The sequence below is a fragment of the Puma concolor genome, chromosome B3 (genome assembly GCF_028749965.1).
Source record: "Puma concolor isolate L17-30 chromosome B3, mPumCon1.1.hap2, whole genome shotgun sequence".
In the NCBI taxonomy this organism is placed as follows: Eukaryota; Metazoa; Chordata; class Mammalia; order Carnivora; family Felidae; genus Puma; species Puma concolor.
The window spans coordinates 101809033-101834286 of NC_141672.1; the positions used below are offsets into that span (position 1 = coordinate 101809033).

The window sequence follows — 25254 nt, forward strand, 5'->3', positions numbered from 1 at the left end:
GAATCATTGATTGAGATAAATCCACATTTAATGTTAGGTTTTTAGATTTCTCTGCAGTAATTTGTAGCTTACTCATATGCTGTTACTCCATGTCCCTGTCATTTGAATTCCCCTCTTGGGAAGAGGACTGGGCCGGTAGCTGTCAAAGAAGATCTCCTGTACAGGTCTTTTGATGTTTAATTAGTCATTATGTTGCTGAACAGGAGGACAGACAGAGATTAATAGCTGAGAATCTTAGAAATTTACATTTGTAATAATCCCAGTGGAGCTAAAGACATTAAGATTCGGAGGACATGTTCGGCTCAGCTTGCCTCAGTAGGACTGAAGTTATTAATATGCATAAATCACCGAGTCAGATGTTCATTGTGAAGCCCTTGTGGATTTTAAAGCCTTCATTAAGCCTTTCCTAACTTCAGCCTAGCATCAGGAAAGCTTTCAAGCAACTAGTTTGTTGATCCCTCTTTGCTCAAAAAATGTATCCTTTGAGAATAAAGAGCTTGCATGAAGGAGGTTGGAAAGGTTTGGTGAACAGTCATTAATGGCCGTGATAATCTAATACTGTAGGGGTGTTTGTGCTATTAAATATATTTTATTCTTCTAAAGAGTGAAAGTATTTGTAAATGAACCTACATCATAAATCCACCTACATTTAAAAATCTCTGGTGTGAGAAGGGAAATCTTTTTCCTCTCTCCCTTTGCTTTGAACAAATGGGGAGTGGGGTTTTTGGACTGAGGCCCCATGCCTTGTAGGGTACATCTCTTTGTTGTGTAAATGGATGTTGGGCTTTTATTTGGCAGTACTTAACACATGGGCGCAGGTGCTGCTGGATGAGTCACAGCTCATCGAAGTATACACTGAATGGAATATCCGGCTTGGCAAGTAGTAATCTAGAAGGAGCAGCATGGGTCTGAGCTTTATTTTTTATTAAGGCAGAAGTAGAGATATCATCTTTTTGGTTGTTTGCCTTCCTTCTTTCCTGTGTTCTTCCCCCTGCCTTCTCTTCCGTGTGATACATGAAAACTCAGATTTGAAATCCTCTTTGAAACTCAGTTCCAGATGGACTGAGTTTTATGCAGCCTAGGGCAGCTGTGCTCTGAACCTGCAGCCTACCTGGAAGGTTGGATTGCAGCTGCAGGCATTCTTAAAAGCTTTTGCTTGCATAAGCACTTGGGCCCACTAGAGGCTGAATAGCTGCTTGATAAACAAAATGAACACAATGCCTCAAATCATTATTCCCGAAGACAGGAATTTTTTTTCAACAACAGCTAAAAATAGTTGGGCAATTTACATTTTAACAGTTGTATGCTGTGGAGGGGTAGGTGGTTCAACAGTGTAACAGATGATTTCTGCTAGATTAACAGAAATCATATTTAAAACTGACAGAACTGCTAAAACATGTAACTGTGCAATTTTCTTGTAATTTATTGGCATAATTCTATGAAAGTAATAAAAATTAAATTACATATTAATATTTACCAGGACTACACAGGTGAAAAAAAATACAAGGTTTGGAAATGAAAAATTCATCTCATTTGTTCTTAGCCTACCACTGATTTTAAGAAACAGTATATTTTCAGTGTTTCATAGTTTTTTCATGTTTAAAACAAAAGGGCAAACTAGAGCAGTCTGGAAAAAGAATAGACACTGGAGGTAACGGGAATTCCTTCCAGTCCTAATCATAACAGCGTTCACTACTTGGAGGTAGTTCTCTGTATTGTTTCATGTGTCAGGACTAGCCACAGAGAAGGGGAAAGCCACTGAATTCTGAACTTTAATTTCTTTGAGAACCGTTAGAAAATTTTATAAGCCAGGCCTAATTATGTAGTGTGTTACCAATTACCTTACTCAGGATTTATTAGATATTTGTACAGAACAGAACAGAATTCAGTGTTTTCAATTCTATATTTAATATCAGCATCAAATACACACTACTAGAAACCATGATAAAAATAGTATTTAAACATTTTGAATGTCATTAAGCATATATAAAGAATAAATGCATTTTAATTAATGAAAGTATATTTTAAATTAAATGCTATGTTGAAATCTTAAGTTTTTTAAAGAGAATTTTTTTTTTAACTTTAAAAATAGATACTTTGGGGCTCAGTCGGTTGAGCACTCGACTTCGGCTCAGGTCATGATCTCACGGTTCTGAGTTCAGGCCCCATGTCAAGCTCTGTGCTGACAGCTCAGAGCCTGGAACCTGCTTCAGATTCTGTGTCTGCCTCTCTCTTCTGCCCCTCCCCTGCTCATATACTGTCTCTCTCTGTCTCTCTCACTCAAAAATAAATAAACATTTAAAAAAAAATTTTTAAGATACTTTGATAAATATTCCCAAAATAATAAACTTTTTTTTTTTTTTTCAACGTTTATCTATTTTTGGGACAGAGAGAGACAGAGCATGAACGGGGGAGGGGCAGAGAGAGAGGGAGACACAGAATCGGAAACAGGCTCCAGGCTCCGAGCCATCAGCCCAGAGCCCGACGCGGGGCTCGAACTCACGGACCGCGAGATCGTGACCTGGCTAAAGTCGGACGCTTAACCGACTGCGCCACCCAGGCGCCCCCCAAAATAATAAACTTTTGGGAATACTTATGGTTACACTATTTACCTTTTCAGTATCTAAAGCAAATGGGAATTTAAAGTTACAGTTTTCTATTGGAATCCTTTTATTGAAATAAATGTAATTTATAGACCTTAACAATGTAAATTGTAAAAAGGTATAAAAGTGAAAGTGGACTGTGTATATTTTATTTCATGATCATTTGAATATTATACTTACTAAACCAAACTAGAAACTTGACAGTAACATCTCAGATTTCACAGTTTGCTGTTTATCCAAAATATCTTTAATCATCTTTAAAATACATGTTACCTTTTTACTAAAGAAACAGTAGAAGAGCTAGGTTAATATTGTACTGCTCATACTGCTGCAGAAAACCAGAGGCAGAGTTACTTAACATGCAAACATTAATAATCTGTACATTTGACCACAGAGCATTGGCCTTTTCTTTTTGTGAACCATGATACAATTTTAGGTTTCATAAGCACAAACCTCAGCTTTTGTATTCCTCTCTGCATAACAACTGAATGGTAATTCCTGTCTGTGGATTAAGATCCAGTAAGTGTTTGTTGGCAACATTAAAGCAGCATGATTACTAAGGTTAAGAGAATGATCTGCTCAAATGTGCTGGCTCAGTTAGTGATTATTTGTATGACCCTGGACTTGTCAGTCCTTAGAAAATCTGAAGTGGGAAATCTGAAGTTCCTTTCAGGTGTAAAATGCTAAGTACTTATGGTTTTAAAACTGATATACCCAATACATAATCAAAAAGCACAGTGGGCATAGCTTTCTTCCCACTGATAAAAAAAATAATAATAAAGTGATGTCCTTAAGCACATTAAATTTTCCACTTGCTTTTCTACATAGGTTGAAATATTGGACAAAGTAGACCTGTAGCAGTAACATTAGAATGATGCTTAGATATTGAAAAGTCTAACATAGACACACACCATCATTACCTTCAGGGAACTTCCCATATAGTATGAGATACAAGCATTCAGTGATTAATTCTATTGCAGTGAGGCAAGTAAAGCTGTATACCAAAGACTCTGGAAACATAGGGTAAGTAGAATGAACCCTACCTTGGGAAGCACTTATGGCTTCATGAGTTGACATTTGAGCTGTGTTTGGAAAGATGAGTAGCAATTCTTCTGTTAGGAGGGAGAATGAACAGACAGGTAAAAGGCATAGACCTAAAAAAAATAAACACATGCTCAGGACACATCTAGAAGTACAGCATTACTGTATTCTATACCAAATACAACTTTTCCTCTGGCAGACCCACTTTCCCACTCCAGAGGAGGACTGGGGAACATATAAAATCACTTCTGATATGAAAAGGTATAAACTGTCATAACAGTCTATGCTAGATAAAGTCCTAAAGTATCCTGGCTGATAAATAATAGGTGGCATTTGTGATTGTTAAGGTTTATCTGGGAGACTTTCAGAAGGCATGGGACTTTGACTTTGTGGGGTGTTTTCCTCCTTTTTTAGGGCTCCTGAACCTCCTCTCCCATTCTCTTAGCCCCCAACTTTGTTCTTATGTGTATACCAGTTGTTTTTTTATCTGTATCAGATTTGTACTAAGATACAACATTTAAGGAGATTGTGAAGAACTGGATAGTGGTAGGGGGCAGTTGTGGTTTTATCCTAGTAATTTTTGAAAAAAAATTGAAACATTTGTCGTGTATTTGTTAACATCCCTTACAGCCCCACTCTGTTAGAGGTGCAGGACTTACATGTATGAGGATCTATGTTAACCATTATCTGTATTATCTTAATCTTTAATCTTTGCACCACACCTCTTTAAGATAACTAAATACACTCGTCTTAAAAATGAGGAAATTGAGGCTCAGATATTAAGTAACTTGCCCAAGATCACACATAAAGTCAAGATTACTATCTAATTTAATATCAAAGACCATTTTCTGTTTATTATGAATGTTAAAACATATTACATATCTTGGTTTACTCATAAAACATCCTATCCTGTTCAGTATATTAAATTTAAACCATAGTTTATTCTGTCAATTACATTTTTGTTGATCAAATTTATTTTTAATTGGCTTCGTTCCTTTAAGGAACCTATCAGCATCTGAAAGGATGATGTAGAAAAGCACAGACTTTCCAGTCCAGCAGATCATGGGTTTTATGTGGCCTCAGCTGCTTTTTATTTTAAAACCTTCGATAACTTGCTTTTAAGTTTTCTAAATCGCCAAGTTTCTATTTGTAAAAAAGGAGATAATGCCTATCTAAAATATTAATGTGTAGGTATCCTGTGCCTAACACATGTCCAGCATATAATAGACACTCAATAAAGGTTCTTTATTTTTTCTAGTTCTTACCAGTACAGCTTGAAATTTGAAGAACTTTAGCATTTCATTTTTACCAAATTTTGCTGGAAAGCAAGCAAGGGTTTAAAAACATAAGGAGAGATAAATGTTAGACTAAAAGATACAAAGTATTATGCTACCTAGACTTGCATATATAATATATATGCTTGACATGAGTGGTAAATTGTAACTGCTCTTGTTGTTTAGAGATCATTTATTTTCAGAAAAGGAACCTTCAAAAGGAGAGAAAGTTTGACAAAATTCTGCTACCTAGAATTCATTATTTTTGTTTTTTTAATTTAATTTAATTTATTAAATTTTAATTAATTTAATTATTTTTGTTTTCTGAATTATCAGAAACCTATACCTATTTTTATCATTTGTTTAACATCTTTATCTTTATGTCCCTCTGAAGCATTTCTCAGATGTAAAGAAATTTCTTTGTTCTTTAGTATCTATTTTTTAATTTGGTGTTAGTATTTTCAGACATAGATAATTTTTTTAATATACTGCAGAAGATGCAGAATTCTGAAATAAGAAGCAAGACACTTTCAAGATTTTTATCACCAGAAAAAAATCCAAATGGCTTTTTGAGACCCAAATTCTTCCTAAAGTTTTGTTCTTGTTCAGTAGCATTTGAAAACATCTTCTGAACATCAAATTTCAATATCTTTTTGAACATGGCATGTATTCATTATTCATTTTGAATATAACTGGCTTATAGTCCCATACGTAGGCTGATGACACAGTCTGTTTCTTAATCAAATGCTACGCTGTCCATTGTCCTTTGTTTTTGAGTATGTATATATTTTCCCCACAAAAGCTATTATGGTTTATCACATAATTTCTTTGCTGTTTAGTTAAGCTCTCAAAGTGTATTTACCACCCCAGGCAGGCATCAAATTTGTTTTGTTTTGCTTTGTTTTGTTTTGTTTTCTTTTTTCGCTCTTACCCCGTAAGGAACTTGGAGTCTGAGATAAATCAAAGCAGCTTAGAATCCACCTTCTCTTGTTTTGCTGCAGATAGGCAGAGTTCTGTAGCCTTTCATTTGGTAATTGGCTGTAGTTCAGGAATTATGCCTTCTTTCTCCCAAAATTTTTATGGGATTTTATGTTGTTAGGAATGACTTTTTAAAAATTAATGTTAATTTTGAGTTATTTTTAGTAGTAAATTTGAAATTTCAGGGGCAGCCCTTGAGATAACTGTAGATATCCTGACATGTTCCCGAACCACAAAGGCCACTAAAACATGTCCAGTGATCTAGCATTTTCATGTATATACTATATAAAATTTGGTCTGAATATTAAATAGAGAAGGTCAGAATATAAAATCTTGAGGGTGACTAAATGGAAGATTTTTTTTTTAAATAGGAAAGAGAGGACAAATACAAGTTTCTATATTTCTGCAGAAATAAATATAGAATGGCAAAAATGAGTAACTTGGAAAACTATCATCTAAGAGATTACTGGCGAGCTGAGCCTGTTAGGAAAAGGTCAGGGGTTAGAATCATAGAGAAACTGTTCTCTCCAGTTTATCCACAAAAATAGCAAGCAAGATGAGCAGCAAGTAGAATACTCTCAAAGGGAGTGTCCTATGCAAGTCACTAGGAAGCTAAAATAACAGAGTGATTGTTGACAATTATAATTATAGGGCTTTAAGACTAGCAGGAATCCTAGGGCTTCTGGAACAAACAGTATTTACACGCAGCACCAGCTTCAGCTTAACTTCATGAGTGAACCCTCCAGTTCTTGAACTTAAGTTGGAATAGGTATTAGCTTAGCTCCTTCGGCAGACAAGCTTAGAGGGCACACAACAACTGTAGGTACTTAAGAGTTTCTTATTTCTGGCTGTTAAATAAGCGGTCTCTGTTTGAAAGTCACTGCAATATAAAATTTCCAAAGTGGCCGATTCCTTCTCTGACTTTATAGGTCAGAAACATCTTAGTATTTTACAGAAACATCTTAGTATATAAAGGGAATGGTTCTACAATCCATTCCAAACTTATATTCAGTTTGGTCATTGACTGAAAGATTTTCTTCATACATTAATAAGAAATAGCCACCATTTATGCTGACAGTAACTACTGTTCAGAACAGTGTCAGAATTGTATCAGTGTAGATAATAGGTTTTGAATCCATAGTTTTAAGATGTTCATTTTTGTGAGGAGCCAGTAATGTCTTTGATCTTATTTTAAAGTCAAAAAACAGAAGGAAAATTAACTGGTGAGTAAGTCCTGTATATCCAGTTGTTTGTACTGATGTGACTGTACAACCACAGCGATATTTGTTATTTTCTGACCTCTCCTATTTTTTTCAAAGAGAAAGAACATCTGAATTTCAGAGTTGGCTTTTAAGGTTTATTGAACTCTTCAGTTGCTGGTGTTTCAGATCTTTAAGACTTAAAGCAGACATAGGATAAGACCCAATGTGTGTTTGTGTGTGTAACTTGTCTAGTTTTTAAAGGTTATGTGGTGGCTGAATTCTGTGAATGCTTTTAGAGTTTAAGCCCAATGTTAAGGTATTCAGCATCAGTATAATCATGAAAGGGTTTTACTGTTGTTTTAACCTAATGCAGTTAAGGATTATTTTCGCAAGTATAGGAAAGGATAACTATAGGATAAATTAAGAAATTCCAGGTTTTATCACTGAGGATGTTGAGGACTCTGGATTTCATTCTCAGTTAGGGAAGACAATTATATCCTAAGTAATTTGGTGACATGAAATTTGCCATATCTGATACTCCCTTTGCTTAACCAGTAGTGATTTTACTTTGAAAAGTCACTTACTATACTTGTATAGTATCTAATTTCAAGGTCTGTAATGTATGCTATATAGATAAGTACCTAGTTAGGTTTATAAGCGTTTTAAAAGCACTGCTAATCCAAAGGTACTTTCTGATTTCTCCTTTGTGTTTTTATTGAATAGATTTTAAACAAATTTTAATGTGTTGGTCATTTAAAGTTTTTGTCTTTTCTGGGGCGCCTGGGTGGCGCAGTCGGTTAAGTGTCTGACTTCAACCAGGTCACGATCTCACGGTCCGTGAGTTCGAGCCCCGCGTCAGGCTCTGGGCTGATGGCTCAGAGCCTGGAGCCTGTTTCCGATTCTGTGTCTCCTTCTCTCTCTGCCCCTCGCCCGTTCATGCTCTGTCTCTCTCTGTCCCAAAAATAAATAAACGTTGAAAAAAATAAATAAATAAATAAAAATAAAGTTTTTGTCTTTTTTTTAATGTTTATTTATTTTGAGAGAGAGAGAGAGAGAGTGCGCACAAGTGGCATAGGAACAGAGAGAGAGGGGGGTGGAGAGAAGATCCCAAGCAGGCTCCGCGCCATCTGTGCAGAGCCTGATGTGGGGCTTGAACTCACGAACTGTGAGATCATGGCCTGAGCCGAAATGAAGAGTCAGACAGACACTTAACTGACTGAGCCATGTAGATGCCCCAAAGATTTTGTCTTTTATCTTCTTTAATTATTTGAATACATATCTGTAATATGTATTCAATCCAATATATCTATAATATGCCAACATTTTATGTGTTCAAAAATAGTGTGATTCTAGAAATTATGTTTCTGGAAAATTTTCTAGAACCTGCTTACTTTTTTGTTAATAACCTATATGTCGACTCTTCCTCAGTGTGCTTGACCAGGAGTCAGCAGACTTTTTGCGTAAGGGTTGTGTAGTAAATGTGTTCAGCTTTGTGGGCCAGATGTTCTCTGTAACAACTATGCAGCTCTGCTACCAGAACATGAAAGAAGCCCCAGATGATACATAAATGGACATGACTGTGTTTCAATAAAACTTTATTTGTAAGATCAAACGGTGAGCTAGATTTGACCCATAGCCATAATTGCCAACTCCTGCATTAGGCAACACAAGTTATATGCTTTAAAGTAAATACATTCTTACTTTCATAATATAGTCCCTGTGAAAAACAGACCCAAAGTGAAATAAAATTTGTCATTTTTTAGGCCTCTTCCCTGGTTATTTGTGGGGCTTTTTAGAGTCATTACCTGATATTCATTAGTCCCTTCTTCATTTTCTTAAGGTTCCAGGCACTGGGCCAGAGTTTATTGTATTGGCAGAAACTTCCCAGAATCTTTATTTGCTTTATTCTGACTGTGATAATGGAGGAGCCTCAATGTATAAAGTGGGGGGTACAGTGTCACAATTTTTCTAGATTTAAATGTTAGATTAGGTAGTATGCAGGAGAGTTTATGACTTCAAAAGTAAGTCCATGAATTGATATATTAGTGACTGATTATTTGAAACAATTGGGTTTAAAGTATTTAAATAAATTTATTTTGATATAGGCAGTCCTACAATAATATTTTACTTAACCGTACATATATCTCCGTGCCCACTCATCATCTTTTATCCTGGTCCAGAACCCAAAGCTTAAAGGTTGTTTCTAGCAGCTTGAGAATGAATTGCAACCCAAATGTGATTGTGAAAAAAATTCTGTTGAAGCATAAGCACTCTATAAACATGAAAGCTTCATATGAAACTTAATCCTCCATCTCATGACTAGAAAAATCATTTTCTCAATCGATGTTAACCTCTATAAATTTAAGTGAATATTTATGGTTCTTATTTAATTCCCTCTTTAGCTTTATGATGACTAGTATCAATAAGAAATAAGTATTAAAACCCTTGTCAATTTTCTGACTTGTGCTTGATAATTTTTTAAACTATAAAACTTGATATTATTTGAAATCAAATTTTTTTTTTCAACATCATCAAAGACATACTTTAAAACCCAGTAATTTTTTTCAGAGAATCTTTTTTTTAAAGAGATTAGCTAGAAACTTTTTTTAAAGAATTTTTTAAAGTTTATTTATTTATTTTGATGGGATGGGGACAGGTGCAGGAGGGGCAGAGAGACAGGGAGACAGAATCCCAAGCAGGCTCCACCCTGTCAGCACAGAGCCCTATGTTGGGCTGGAATTCAACAACCATGAGATCGTGACCTGAGCTGAAGTCAGACGCTCAACCAACTTAGCCACTCAGGTACCCCAAAACTTTTTTTTTAATGTTTGCTTATTTTTGAAAGAGAGTGCACACAGGCGTGCATGCAAGGGGGAGAGGGGCAGAGAAAGAATCCCAAGCAGGCTCTGCAGTGTCAGCGCAGAGCTCAACACTGGCTGGAACCCACAAACTGTGAGATCCTGACCTGAATGGAAATCAAAAATTGGACGCTTAACCCGCTGAGCCACCCAAGTGCCCCAGAGAGAGAGAATGTTAAGCATGCTCCATGCTCAGCATGGAGCCCAAAGCAGGACTCAATCCCATGACCCTGGGATCCTGACCAGAGCCGAAATCAAGAGTCTGATGCTCAACCAACTGAGCCACCCATGCACCTTTAAAACCCAGTAATTTGAATAAGAATTAGAAACTCTTTCCCACTAAAGTGGGCTCCATTTAATAGATCTCCAGTGAATGGAATATGAATCCATTTATATATCAAGTACTTATTATGAGTGAAGAATTCTTTTAGGCCCTACAGATTTAAGTATAAATAAAGCATGGACCCGTGTACCCTGTCTTCATGATGCTTATAGTCAAAACCTAAGTCTGACCTTTGGAAAGAAATATTTTGAAATTTTTTTCTGTTGAGTAATTGTTGCCCTCTGGGCACGTCCAGGAAATGCTTTTTGAATTAAATTAAAAGGATAAAAATAAATACTGTAAAGCCATTACTTTATGTTAACTATAATAGGGAACATCATCTGTTAATGACTTCCTTCTCCAAGCTGTACTTTTCGACTTCCTCCTACTCTGGCTGTTCAGATCATCAAAAATATGTTAACTTCTTTTCTTTGTAAAGAAACTGAATTATTTGTCCTATTTTTTTCTCTGCATTTATGCAGTTAACTCCCAGTTACATACAATAGGAGTTATTTTTGCAAAAATAACTATTTTGCAAAAAAAAAAAAAAAAAAAGGGGGGGGTAAATTGCAGGCAATTCAGCCATTACTCTACAGTGCCTTAGGATTAACCCTTTTAACAATATAAGGTCCTGATCTTTATGTGACAGATGGAAAACCGGAATATAGGAAACCTATTCCTAAAGGCGGGGGGGGGGGGGGGGGGGGAGGAGAAAAAGCTGTAGTTTCACTTACATAAAAATGAAATATTGGTTATCTTCCCATACTAAATTCCTCATAGTAAAATTATCTTCAGAAATTAGACCATTTGTCACCACCTGTTGCTATCATCATTGACCAGGCCACTTTTATTCCTTTTCTGAATTATGGCAACATCTTACCAGCTAGTCTTCCACTTTTCCTTCAGTCTTTTTTTTTTTTATCACAGGAAGATCCTTTTAAAATCTAAATCAGATGATATTCTTCTGTTCAAAATCCCCAACAGCATTTCTTACCACTGTAAAACCAGATCCTTAAAATAACTGTCAAGACCCTTCTGATCTGACCCCTGCTACTTCCCAGATAGCATATCCCATTAATTTACCTATCTAGCCACACACTTGCCCTCTTTTACTTTTCCTTAAAGATATCAATCCTCAGGGCCTTTGCATTTCTCTGCCAGAGCATACCTCCCTTTAGTGTCCACATAGCTAGTTTTCTCACATACTTTTTTCTTTGATCACATAACAATCACTAGGGATCTTTCCTGACTGTTCTAAATAAAATGGCAACATGTCCCTCTCACTCCCTCTTTTCTAACCTGCTGTATTTTTCTCTATAACACTTATAACCCTCTGATATACTATAATTTTTCTGTCTCACCCAGGAGAAACTTGATAAGGCAGGGGCTTTCTTTATGTTGTTTTATCTGTAGCACCTTGCTGCATAATGGATGCTCAGTGTATATTTGTTGAATAAATGAACAAACTCAAATAAAAAAACAGTATAGCCATGACTTTTCCTTTATCCTGGGCCATGCTCAGTTGAGTTGACTCAGAAGGCATAAAAAACATACTGGGCAAGGGGCGCATGGGTGGCTCAATCAGTTAAGTGTCCAGCTTCAGCTTAGGTCATGACCTAGCGGTTCGTGAGTTAGAGCCCTGCGTCGGGCTCTGTGCTGACAGCTCAGAGCCTGGAGCCGCTTCGGATTCTGTGTCTCCCTCTCCCTCTGCCCCTCCCCTACTCACGCTCTGTCTCTCTCTCACAATAATAAATAAATGTTAAAAAAAGAATTTTAAAAACATACTGGGCAATATGAATTTAACATACTGCAAGAAGAACTAGGTATATTTTAACCATCTACATAATAAGTGTTTTAGTATGCTTAAACTTGGTAAAATCTTTTCAGGGAGGAAAAGAAAATCTCTAATTTTTTATCAGAAAAGGAGAAGTCTTTTCAGTGGCAAAGGTCACTGAAATTCTTCCCAGTTATACAGACGTAGTTTTTCCCTCTGTTAGATATGTTAGAGTTTGCAGTTATCCGTGTGAGGTCTCAGCATTTGATAGTCTTATATTCATAGGATCTTTATTCCAGTTTTAGCAGCATTAATAGTTTGAGCCATATATATATATATATATATATATATATATATATATATATATATATGTAATTGGAATCCAAAATAATCAATGATAGGGTAAACAGGTGTTCTCAAGATCACATACCTGTAAAGGTGTTATGGTATTGCTAACTATTTTTCATTCTTTACTTTCCTATTGTACCTAGTAAGCTTTCCAGCCTACATAACCATTACAGCCACCTTTGTTTATAATCCACATAACAATCTTTTATTGATATACAAATTCTCCAGCCAAAAGGCACAAAGAAGCAAATCACAGGCCCAAAATTCTTTATTGCAGAATAGTGCAGGAGCCACAGCCTACTTAATTATGATGGGCTCCCCACTGACTCCTTAACTTTCTGTTGCTTGCTAAAATTATAACAAAGCCATCTCTCTAGAGGCTTACATGTTTGTTTGAAGGATATGGCCAAAAATCTTTTATTTTCCAGATGATGCTATATTAAATATAAAATGTCTGGCCTGTAGATCAAATTGTACTTTACTGAGAAGTCAAAATTGTTATTGAGCCAATTGAACAATGACAAAGTTAGGTAAGAGTTGTCACCTATTGGTGAGATGTCAACCCATCTATCTTTTTTTTTATTTATTTATTTATTTATTTATTTATTTATTTATTTATTTATTTATTTTTACCATTTTGTTCTAGACACTACATAGTTTTTTAAAAGAATGTTTTAAATGAAAATATTACTAGGTAATAGAAATATATAACTAACCCCTCATAAAGATGTTCCATTTGCTAACATAAATGTTATTAGAATATAAAGCATTCAGGCTCTGCTTGGAACTGAGAAGTTGTAATTATGTTTTTGGATTTCCTTTTGGATTAACCTTTCATTTTATGTGAGGCTTTTAAGCTTTTAATTATGCCACTTACAGATACAATGACAAAAATACAGTTTAAGATTGGTATGGACAGTGGGTCTCATCTCCACCAGTGAGTCACAGCTCTGGGTCTTCAAAAATAGTACTATAAGAAGATGTAAAATATTTCACAAAATCTAACAAATTAGGTAAAATTATCCGTGGTCTCTGAAACATCAGGGTTTTTTTTTTTTTTTTTTTTTTTTTTTTACTAGAATTATTTCAGCTCAGCATGGCAGTGCTTCATTTCCCTTTTAATCAGAAATTCTGAATGAGGGGCACCCAGCTGGCTCATTTAGTAGAGCATGTGACTCTTGATCTTGGGGTTGTAAGTTCAAGCCCCACTCTGGGTATAGAGATTATTTTAAAATAAAATCTTAAAAAAGATTTAAAAAATAAGAAAGATTAAAAAATAAAATCTTAAAGATTTTTTAAAAATCTAAAAAAAGAAAATTTCTGAATGAAATTCATATGGCTTTGTTTCTTTTTTAACAGGGAGAAATATTCATTATAATTTAATAAAAAAAAGTTTAAGAGACAAAAATCTTTCAAAATAGGAATTCACTGTTTTGGGGTGGAGTAAATAATAAAAGGTTTTATTGATGGTGAAATGGCTAGGAAATCTTTGGCCTAATTTAAATCCTGCGTTTTGCAGCAATGGAACTTAGACCGTAATTTACAAAGTTTCCTGTAATTAACTTTGACTAGTATGACTCCCCTTCCAGCCACCCCTTCTAGCATCCTCAGTCCACTTTAGTGAGGTTTCCTTTTATTAATTTTCACAGTACATAGAACAAGTAAGTTAACAGATTTCATCTTTCAGAGTTTTATGGCTGTTTTCTGTTGGGGTGTCAATTCTTGCCTTGACCAGTGAAACATACTAAACATTAGTCCAACTTTTGTTTTGCTTTGTCCTATGTTGAACTGACACATCTCTCATTTCCTCCCTCGTTAATTATACCCTCCTCAGATGTGTTTTTAAAATGAAGTATTGGGGCGCCTGGGTGGCGCAGTCGGTTAAGCGTCCGACTTCAGCCAGGTCACGATCTCGCGGTCCGTGAGTTTGAGCCCCGCGTCGGGCTCTGGGCTGATGGCTCAGAGCCTGGAGCCTGTTTCCGATTCTGTGTCTCCCTCTCTCTCTGCCCCTCCCCCGTTCATGCTCTGTCTCTCTCTGTCCCAAAAATAAATAAACGTTGAAAAAAAAAATTTTTTAAATGAAGTATTATTTGGCTTTTGTTGAGAGTGGTCCCCATAATTTAATAGTAAGAAACCATTCTTTTTGAGAAGGTTTTTCTGTAAATTTAGGATCTGCATGGCTTCTTCCAGTGATTAAAGCTAAAATTAACTTTATTTTTTTACTTGCTTACAAAATATGAGGAAGATGATTTGGTAGACTCTAACTATTTAATTAATTATAGATATGAAGTATTTAAAAATTACTACCATGAACAAGAATTTTTACTCAAGCACAAAACATAGATTGGGGCCAAAAATAGCCTAATGTATAAGTTACTTAGAGCTTTAGATTGCAGATTCTTTAAATGGCTCTAGGCTAAAATGCAGATGTTATTTTTGGTCTCTTTAAAAAAAAAGTAAGAATATTATATCTGTTGTTATTCCATTTCTTCCATGGAAAGGATCTACTGCTTTCCAGCTTAGAAGAAAAAAACTGCGGAAAAAGAAACAAAAAAATCAGGCAGCACTTTTCCTAAACTGATTTAACCCAAGACCAAATTGTTCACCTTCTATAGATGATTTTAAATAATAGCTTTGTTTGCTTACCATTTTGTTTTGTTGTTGGGTTGTCAATAGTGCAAAGCTTTGTCTTGAAAGCTCTTTAGGAGTGCTGGTTTATTGAGGGATCTAAAAACTTGGGTATCCTCCTCATCATTTCTTTACATGCACACACCATTAGGCAGTCCTGTGATTACAGAGCCATCTGCAGGAAAATTATCAAGTTGCAACATAGTTAATGATTCTCTTACCATGTTATTTCAAGTGGCAGATGAGAAGTGACAAACTGCAATTTATATGGGGAAAGAAATGGACAGCCAAGAGATGTAGGAATTACTTGGGAGAGCGGACCCCTTCCTTTAATTTTTCAAAGAAAACTGCTTTGTCATAGTGAGTTTGTGATGAAAAGAAACATGCAATTTGCTTCAGGTTTTACGGATTCTCAGTAATTATAGTTGTATCTCATTTGAAGGGGTGTCTAATGATAGTCTTTTAGAGGCTTTGTATGATCTGTTCATATTGCTATCAGGAGGATACTATTTATTTACCCCCAAAAGAGATTTATTTGCGTTCTCCTACAGAAGTTATAGTTGTTTTTACACATCCTCATTATACTCAAATCGTTGTCAGAGGGGGAACTAAACAGTTTTCTTTGTTCCCTGTATATACAGTTTATATAGCTGATTTGCCATTGGCTATAGAGATAGATGTTTTCTATTTTGTTAATCATTAAGCATTTGTAAAACTCAAGTTAGATTTGAGATTTTTGTAATAAGAAATCTGATGTTCTCTGAGACAGGTAATGAGACAGACATGATTTGTGAACTCCAGCATTGTTTTTACTCTGCTCTGAGAAGTATATGTTTATATGTATGTTGATGCTCCTAATATCCTACCAATATCCAAATAAACTGTGTACCAGTGCTCGGACCAATCTATAATACCATCCATTATAAGTCTGATTATTATTTGGTTTGGCTGAGATTTAGGTACTCAAAATTAAGGCATAATTGAAACGATTTTTTCAGAGTATCACCTGAAATGTAAAAATCACAAAATAAAGTCATTGATTTTTAAGATTTTTATATAGTGGAAAGACAGTATTTGGAAGCCTCTTTACTGAGTGATAGGAATCAACAAAATTAGAGTGACATTGTTGAATTAGAAGATGCATTATATGATTTCAGATTAATAGCATTATTATCTTTAAATAATATGCATTGAATGTTAATGGATTGGTTTAAGAGAGATGCATTATTTTGCTAGAGTTTTATATTCTTGCTTTCTCTTTTGCAAAAGTAAATTTTGTAAATTGTGAGGGTTTTAGAAAAAGACCAGAAGCAACTTCCTGAACACTTAGGAGTGTTTTTTTAGTAACAAAGCAGCACGTACTAGAAAAATCTACAATATAATATTCAGATATAAAACCTGGAATTTTTGTGTCTGATTTAGTTAGCCAGGCTAACTGAAATACTGCATATTTAGTAGGAGACCACATTCATTCACAGGTCATCTGTCTACAAGCTAAATAAGGAAGAGGAGGCATTGGGGAAGGGTCTTTTGCTCTGAATCTGCCCACTTGTAGATTCCCTCACTTATTATCCCTCTTAAACCTATCCTCACTCCCACTTCCCTTGCATAATTTATTAGCTATTTACTGAGTTTCATGCTTAGGAAAATACAGAGTTCATTTGTGGAATTATTCACATGTAAACTTTGTTTGGCTCCATTTATCACTCTGAAAGTCTTATTTTCCAGGAATTGATTCACTTAGAAATAATGTTGAAACTTTTCAAGAGGAATCTTCTGAACGGGTTTTAGATTTACTTTTCTAGGCAGTTAGATACTCTAGCCTTTTGGGACACCAGAATGTTGCCTCCTTGTTGTAGAAAAATGTACAATAAGATAAACCATTAACTGACCTTTATTACTAATTAATTCAAGATGTGTAATTCAGAATTTTCTTTTGAAAACTTTTTAGAATTTTAGATCATTCTTGAAACATTCTTAAGAATAGTTTAAAAAACGGGGAAGAGAGCTATAGTGATCCCAATAGGGATAAGAAGAGCTAACAAAATAGATTAAAATATAATACTGTATAGGTAATTCCATGAAATTTTGCATAGCTCTCCAAGGAAAAGTTGTCTGTTTCTGAACCAACAGAAAAATAAGAAGGAAAAAGGAAATTTTTGCATGTGGGATTGGGATTTAAACAGAAGTTGCCAGATAGTCCCTACCTAGTAGACTTTTTGAAAACATCATTTCCTAAATCTAAATCTTCAGTAAAGAAGTAAAATCACTTAGGCAAAGTACATTATAGCTTTTTCTTATCTGGTTTAGGTCTGTGCTTGATGGCTGTTGGAAAGGCAATAAACATTACATCCTGAACTATTGAAGGAAGGGGAACCATACATGAAATTCAGTGAAATGCAATAATCCTCCAACCAGGAATCATCAGTTTGCTAATAAAAGATGTATGGCTCCAAGTCATATTTTTTCCAAGGTTCTGTGACATTTTCATTAATCATGTTGCCAATGTTTACGGGAATGCCCATTTTGTTATAAAACTTGGTGATTGTTTAGATTATTAGACGAGGTAGCATGAATATTAAATCAGATCACATACTCTTAGAATAACATATAAATGATTACGTAGAATTGTGGGTGGAAACAATTCAGGATAAAAAGTACATGACAGTTCAGAGCTCCTGTGCAGACTGCACGTCTGTCTGCAATCACATTTAAAATGTGACCCTGTCTCCAGCTGACTCGTTTTGTCAGACTGAGTCACAGGATTAACCCTTGACATGTTCCTTTAAAAAAAAAAAAAAAAGGCAAAGATTAAACAACTGCATTCACCAGAGCAGTACTTGATCCATCTATATGCCTTTTTTTCCTGTAATATGATTCTTCTTAAGGAAAAAAAATGTGCTGCAGCTGTTACATAGATTAAATTAGAATTTTTTTCCCAAAATATTTTTGGGGAAGAGAAAAAACACTTCTAAAAGATCATTTGTAATTGTGATAAAGAAAATGATTGTCTACACCAACCAGTTTTAGTTTCTTTGGGGTAAAGCCAGCTTAAAAAAAAAAATGATATTTGGGAGTAACGGAAGACCTTGCTATAGCATAGAAGTAGAATATGGGAACACTTTATTTAGATTACCACCGTTTTCATGATGATTTACTGTGTTCAAAAAAAATCATTTAATGTCGTATGTATGTAGATCTCTCTTTCTAAGTTTCTGCTTCCTAAATTCTGCTTTTGAATTTAGGCAGTAGCATATACCAAGTGAATATGTTGTATATTGGGGAAGAGGGAGCTGTTTTAAATGCACCTGTATGGATTTTGTATCTGTGTTTTTGAAAGCAGGAATGAAAAAGAGAAGCAAAAGCTTTTAATTACTCAACTCTCTTTAGAAACTATTACATTTCACATTCAGGTTTCAGCTTTAGTAGCAAACTTCTCCAATTGCTTAATAACTACTTTAGAAGAGTAAAAGATTATACTGTCTGGCTTTACTCTCAGTTTTCTTTTACCTGAATATTTGTTTATTCTTTTCACAGTATCATATAATTGTATCTAAAATAAAGAACTGTTAATGAAATACTAAAATTTTCATTGTGTTTTAATAGCTAAGATTGCATAGTTGGGTTCACATTATACTGTTTGTTTTTATCAGACAAAATAGTACTCTTTACTGGCAAATCCCAGAGAAATGAGCCTAACTACTATAAGTGGATTTTGTTGTTGTTGTTGTTGCTGTTGTTGTTGTTGTTGTTGTTGTTGTTGTTGTTACCAACATACAGAAGTTGTCTCAGGTTGGAGCAATGATTATAGAAAGAACATGTTCAGGTATTATCAGTGTTTTGTGGCTTCCCTCTTTGCCCCATTCCTCCTCAATTTCTATTCAAAATTTGTTTTTAAATTTTAATCATTAAGAGAAAGAAAGTTTTATTTTAGATAATTGATTTTCCTTTTTTTTTTTTTTTTTTAAGAGTAGCTGTTCTGTTAGGGAATGACTGTATCTATGAAAGAGTAAAATTTACTTGAATGGTTTTAAGACGTGGCATTGTTAATTGTAAATCAAAGCTTTTTACACAGTTCTCTAAGGATTGAAATGAAGTCTTTGTGGCCTCTCAGGAGGGAGGAAGTTACAAACCACTCTGCAGACTGGCATTTTAATAGTCTGCTGTACAGTGATGTTCTTTTGCAGCTGCTGCTTAGCCTTTTCCGTATCTGGAGAATGTGGGGAGGTTTTATTGTTATTCCGATACCATCAGCTTTTAAACATTGTGAAGTTAGCTGGCCTTATTGTCTGATTTGGTTTTATTACTATAATTTGATCAATATGTTTCATAAGAATAGATTTTGTTTGTTTTCAGATTTTTTTACTGTCTTATTGAATATTTCTGGAATATTTTTTAGAAGAGCTTTGCTTCATGAAAGGTGCCTTTAAAAAAGGTGATGTACTCCTTGTTTGCTCTCCTTTGATTAGCAGTTTTGTTAGAACCTACAAGGCACAGAGAGAAGAGACAGTATTACAAAGAGGTTTTGATGGGAAGAAAAGAAATGTTTCTCTTCTGTTTTTCCGGGTTAGAATCCAGACAAATCCAAAAGACAAATTGAAAATTTTTTAAATAACAAAATAATTTGTGGGAGAAACATGTATTTGCAAGCAGTGTCTAAAACCTTTTGACTTATAAGTACAGTGAATTGTTTAAGTCCTTATAAGGGACTTTTATTCCCATACTGTTTATTTTTTCTTTTTGAGAAATTTGAGTATTAACATAAAAATATGAATATATAAGCTATTCTTTAAGAACAATAATGAACTTGGAGGAAAGACTTCCAAGAAGCCTTTTTTGTTTATCAGCTATAGTGCCTATCTTGTGTGTTATACACACCAGCCTCTCATACTTTTATATAAGGAAAAACAAAACTTTGTTTTTTTTCTATTTACTGAATTGCTTTTACATATTAGATGTTCTGGAAGAGTGCAGTCCATTATAAACTTTTTAATTGGTGTTGTGAATGAGGAATTTAAGGAGATTTATAACTGAAAATCTTTATTAAATATGTCTGCTTTAACAAACATTTATTTTCAAGATAATTTTTTAAGCTTTTATACTGAACTTTTTCATGAAATGTGCTCCTTTCAAAACTTTTTTCAGTATGATTTTTATAACTTAAAAAAAAAATCATGGTTTTTTCTAGTTAGTTCAGAGGTACTTACATGATGGGTCTGCTTTCTCCAGGAAGTGATTTTGTACAAGGCTTAACCGTCTAGATCCTTCTTGTTAGACATGATTCAGTGTTTCCAATTCCTGATAGCTTGATCATGTGTTTATCAAAGTTGGAAGCAACTTTGGAGCAGGCCAGATGGTAATGTTGCTAGAGGTGTAGCAAGCTAGGTTTCCCTGCCACCTGTAGTCTAATTTAATTAAAACTAAAAACAGATTAACAGATGTCAATTTGCCTTTCTTTGAGAGAGAGATGACAAAATTAACAATTTACTGGAATATTTATCTCCAGGAACAGTATCTATTTTCATTATTTAGCATTTGTAAGTGACTTGTATTTTTTTAATACCCCAAACTTTGTCTTATTGGTATCCTCCACCAATGCAAGGTCTTGACAGAAATTGAAAGAGGTTATTACAGCATAAACCCTCCCTCTGTGCTCTGTGAGTTGGTTCAGTCCTATTTTGCATAAGTTCCTTTTGAGTAGATCCATGTGTGGATGCATAGTGCTGAAGACTTAACTCTGTTTGGCTGTGTGGATGTATGTCTTGGAGAGAAGCTGTGTGCATTAGCTGCAAACTAGCATTTTCAAAATCAACATGTATTGTGCTTACCCTGTCCCTGGAATGGGCAGCAATTCTTTGATGTATTACTACAATGGGAAAACGGTAAGTCTTTTTCTTTGTTCACGTAGCTTCTAACTGGGTTGTTTAATGGAAAGCGGTGTAGATTAATTGCTTTTTACTAAAACCTGTGAGTTCTCTCATTTTCTGCAATACATTTAAACTATGTATTTCTTTGTAAGTAGTGTCAGTAAAGTTGCCTTTGATACTATTACTCAGTAGTTGTTCGCTTTTATTTTTTAAATAGGATAGAAAATAAACTTGAATTTGTGAGTTATTATTTTTAATGCCTGATGTCTTTACTAGCAATGAGCTCGAAAGTACATTTGTTTCAATGTTTTCTTATATTGTAAACATCTAGTCTATATATAAAATACATACACACGCACTCACAGAGAGAGAGGAGTGTTTGATGCTTTGTAGATAGAAGGGAAAGATGAAAGTCATCTTGGATATTCATAAAAATAACAAGTATGAAGCTCTGGGAATGATTAGGGAAGCAGTCAGCTAGTGAGGACCGTATTTCCTGTTTGGAGTTTCAGGTCCAGAGCCCGACTTTACTGGGATACCATCTGTTTCCAATCAAACTAGAATTTTGACCCTGTACAGATTCATAAAATAAATCACTATTTTTCAAAGAATGCATTTAAACATTTTCCAAAGAATGTATTTCTGGTCAATTTATAGCACATGGTTAGATGTTTTAAAATAATACTTTTCTGTGTTGCTAAGCAAGACTTTCCTATTCTTTAATTACTTAGTATTTTTTAGTAGGTTTCTACAAAAGTATCTTTAAGTCAGAAGATTTTGTATATTTTAAAAAGAAAGTGAACTTCTCTGGAAGATTCGATAGGAGTTATCCTTGTAAGATAATTGATAAACATTATAGAAATGTCATACTGGTGAATAACAATCTTGGGTTCATGTCAGAAATTCAGTATTTTCCTCTTCAGTCTTTCCAAAAAAGAAATTCCCCCCTCAGGTGTCTTATTAAATACATACATGATTTTAGTGTTGTTGTTGTTTTTTTAATGGTTGGGGGTGGAGGTATTTTTAATATTAATGTTTGAAGTTATAAAGAAAATTTAATCACATTTTCCTAAAATAGGTATAAAATCAGATATGTTTGTTCCCTCCCTTTTTACTGCTTGAAAATATTTTAAAGTAACATATGGTTCTAACCAGGGTACAGGAGAACTAATGAAAGCACTTTTGCATTCTTTGACTGCTTTGAGAAGGCCTCCTTAGACTCTGTTAGCATTTGGTTGTTAACGTTTGGGTAAGCTTTCTTAAAAAATGATAATCAAGCCAAAATATCCTAAACTGATCAAGAAGTGTATGTTCACGCTACCCATAAAAGCATAGCTTTGGAGAATGTGAGAGATAGATTTAGATGAGTAATAAAAGTGAAATTACTTGATTTCTATTCTATAGCGTCTTTACCAATTGTCATTAAAATGTAAAAATACTTTTCTTTTATGTTTAATTCTAAGTAAAATAGTCTTTTCTAAGAGTGTGTGTGTGTGTGTGTGTGTGTGTGTGTGTGTGTGTGTGTGTCTGTGAGTTCAGTAAAATTAATTATATAGGATCTCTGAAGCAGAGAGACTGTAACTCAAATTGAGTTTAGACTTCATTCTTTTGAGAGCACAGATCACTCTATTACAACATTTCTCTTTGTTCTACATTGGGCTGGGGGCAGGGAACATCTTTGATGGTATTAAGTATTTCCAGACTTATAGTAGATGACATAGCTGGTATGATAGAGAAGTGTAGCCTGAAAATTGATAGCCTGTGCCTGATATAGGTCAAAGGTGACTTTTATGTTCTTGAAAAATGCATAAAGAGATGATATATTGCTTAGTTCTCTGTAGGTTAAGGTCCTACTCTTAATGTATTTTCTTATATCTATTTTATTTTTACCCTCTAGTTTTTTATTCTCTTCTAACTCTTCAATAAGAAAACCATATAGTATGTAATTATATTATCCAAAAACTATGTAAATGCCTCATTTTAGTATATATTGGGGATTGTCTACCCATAAATGCATTATGGTAGAAACTGGCACTTTAACTTAGTATTTCCAGACTTTAGTGAAATATACTTCCTTACTTAAGTTATGGAATTTTTATATAATTCTCATAGTGAACAGGTTAAATTTAAGCTCACTCTTTAATCCCACCTTACAGTTTATTTTAGATGATAGGGCAGATTAATAGTTTAAAATGCTAATAGGTTCACATTGATTTCATTTTTAAGATCCCATTATGGGTATTAGGCAGCAAGAAATCCTAAGTGGTATTGGTCTAAAATGCTTTCTCTTTTTTTCCATATTTTATTTTTAAATTTTCAAGTTGGTTTCATATATTTAAGGATGTTTGAGGTATTTTAATAGTAAGACTGAATAATCTCTAGCAAAAAAAAAATTAAGGAGAGAAGAGGCTTTCCATATTATCTAAGATTTTGTGGTTGCATTGTATTGTTGGAAATATAACAGGCGTGGGCATCTCTATTCAGTAAAGAAAAGCCAAGATGTTAACCCTATTTTCCCCACTATTTGAAAAGAGAAGGGGTTAATGATCTGTATCATCTGTAGCTTTTGTGTAGTTGTATTCTGTACCATACTGTAAAATATTAATGTGTTTATTATAAATAGGAAACTGAAAAACATTTTGAATATTATCGATTTTTTGAGATTTAAAAAATAGCAAGGAATAATAGGTTTCTGAGCATCCTTTAATATATAAAGAATTGGCCTGCATTCAGTTTTCTCATTGATATGACTAAATCGTGTCCTTTGTGCAGAAAGGTAGAAAGTCTTAGAGGTAAAGGAAGTAAAGTTTTGGGAGGAGAGGATTCCTGTTTTCTTCACCTTGAGGATTCTGGAGTTTCGGCCTTCCTCTGATCTGATCAGCCTCCATTTTCTAGGCCTTGAACTGAAGATGCTACAGAGTGTTCCAGGTATAAAAATTGCAGCAAGTACAGACATGATGCTCTTTTAATTGTATCAGGGGATTATTTTAATCTTATTAGAGACAACACAGAAATCCAAGTTTTGAAACTCAAGCTTAGAAGCACATTTTTAATATTGAGCTTCTTTCAGTGGAATCTGGGAAAGAAGAGACAGGAACTAACATGATTAGAAGGACTAGTCTGTGTCAAGAACTATGCTGAGAGCTTTATGTTTACCTCATTTAATCCTCACAAACACTCTGTCATTTAGTTATTACTACTCTCCTTTTATAAATAAGGAAAAAGAGGTTCAGGGAAGTTAAGTAACTTGCTCAAGCACCACCCAGTTAGTAGTAAGTGCTGAGTTCAGACTTGAACCCAGCTCTGTCTCTCAAGAGCAGATTTTCCCAAGGGCAAGTTAACTAGTCTCCATAGCAAAGGGCCAAACTTCTTTAATCCTTACTGTAATTTATGTGTATGAAAATATACTGCACTGGAAAGAAGATGTAACTGAGGAAAACACTAGGCCATTCTTACAAATACATATATTTTGTATATATGATGAGACTAACAGTTTTATGAATGTAAATTCATGTGGTCAGTCAAGCAGATTTTTACTAGTTTTTATTTAAGATGAAGAGCTTTAAATTAGGTATGTTTAAAAACTCAGGAAATCAGACTAGCATAGTCTCCTCTTCTAATAGAACACACAGTAGTAAAAATTGGTTTAGCCATGGTTTTGGCACCCGCCTGCCCACGTAATTTGTATTTTCATAAGAATTAGAGTAGGAAGTAGATAAAATTGCATTGTAAATACTTCTAAGCCTTATTTTTCAAATAAACATTTTCAGTTAATAAAAGCTTAGAAACCAGCATGATCGTATATAGAGCTACATTTTGTTTCCATTGGGGATTTATTGCTAATTAACATGAGAGAGCAAAGTACAATTGAATTAATTCAAATTTCCAGCCTATCTCTGGGCCCTGTAGAGTAAAATCTAGTATTTGTATGATAAGGAAAATATGAAGTAATTTAAGAATTCTCTGAAGATACAGTGCTAAAGACATAGAATGACAAGGACTTTCACTTAAATCTTCTTTGATTTTTCCCCTCTCTACCAAAACTATCTGAAACTATATTCCAGATATGATTCCAAGGATTTGGGGTTTTTTTGTTTCCTTAATTTGTGGGCACAAATACCAGTCAGTCAAAACTACAGCCATTGCCAGGAGAGTATGTCGTCACTGATCAGCTTTGTTAATGTTTTAGAAAGAAATTTCTATCCCTTTCCACTAATTGATGAGTGTATTGGAGGAAGAGATCAGGTGCTGTATTGTTGGATATAAATTTCTTTAAAATGTAGGGAGCTAAGAAGTGACATTCATTGCTTTTATTCAGTATATTATCCTAGGATACAGGTTTCAAACCTAGTCCCTTAA

The 25254-nt window shown here is 34.4% G+C and overlaps 1 protein-coding gene and 1 long non-coding RNA gene across 14 annotated transcripts in view; both read left to right on the forward strand.

Moving 5' to 3' along the window:
- The window catches only part of TCF12 (transcription factor 12), a 382333-nt gene that overhangs the window by 299249 nt on the left and 57830 nt on the right, over positions 1-25254 (forward strand). The window contains exon 1 of one of the 13 annotated variants that reach the window (XM_086710781.1): positions 20459-20910. The exons of 9 other annotated variants lie outside the window; for them this stretch is intronic. In XM_086710781.1, the coding sequence (XP_086566907.1) occupies positions 20842-20910 (69 nt within the window). In that variant the 5' untranslated portion in view covers positions 20459-20841. Of the gene's footprint in view, positions 1-20458; positions 20911-25254 lie in introns of those variants that run through there. 3 more of the 13 variants (XM_025918949.2, XM_025918943.2, XM_025918944.2) reach the window with 3 other exon arrangements.
- On the forward strand, positions 2573-10972 carry LOC147580240 (uncharacterized). Its single transcript, XR_015252671.1, has 2 exons — positions 2573-7890; positions 8140-10972. It is a non-coding gene; the product is annotated as an uncharacterized LOC147580240 (long non-coding RNA).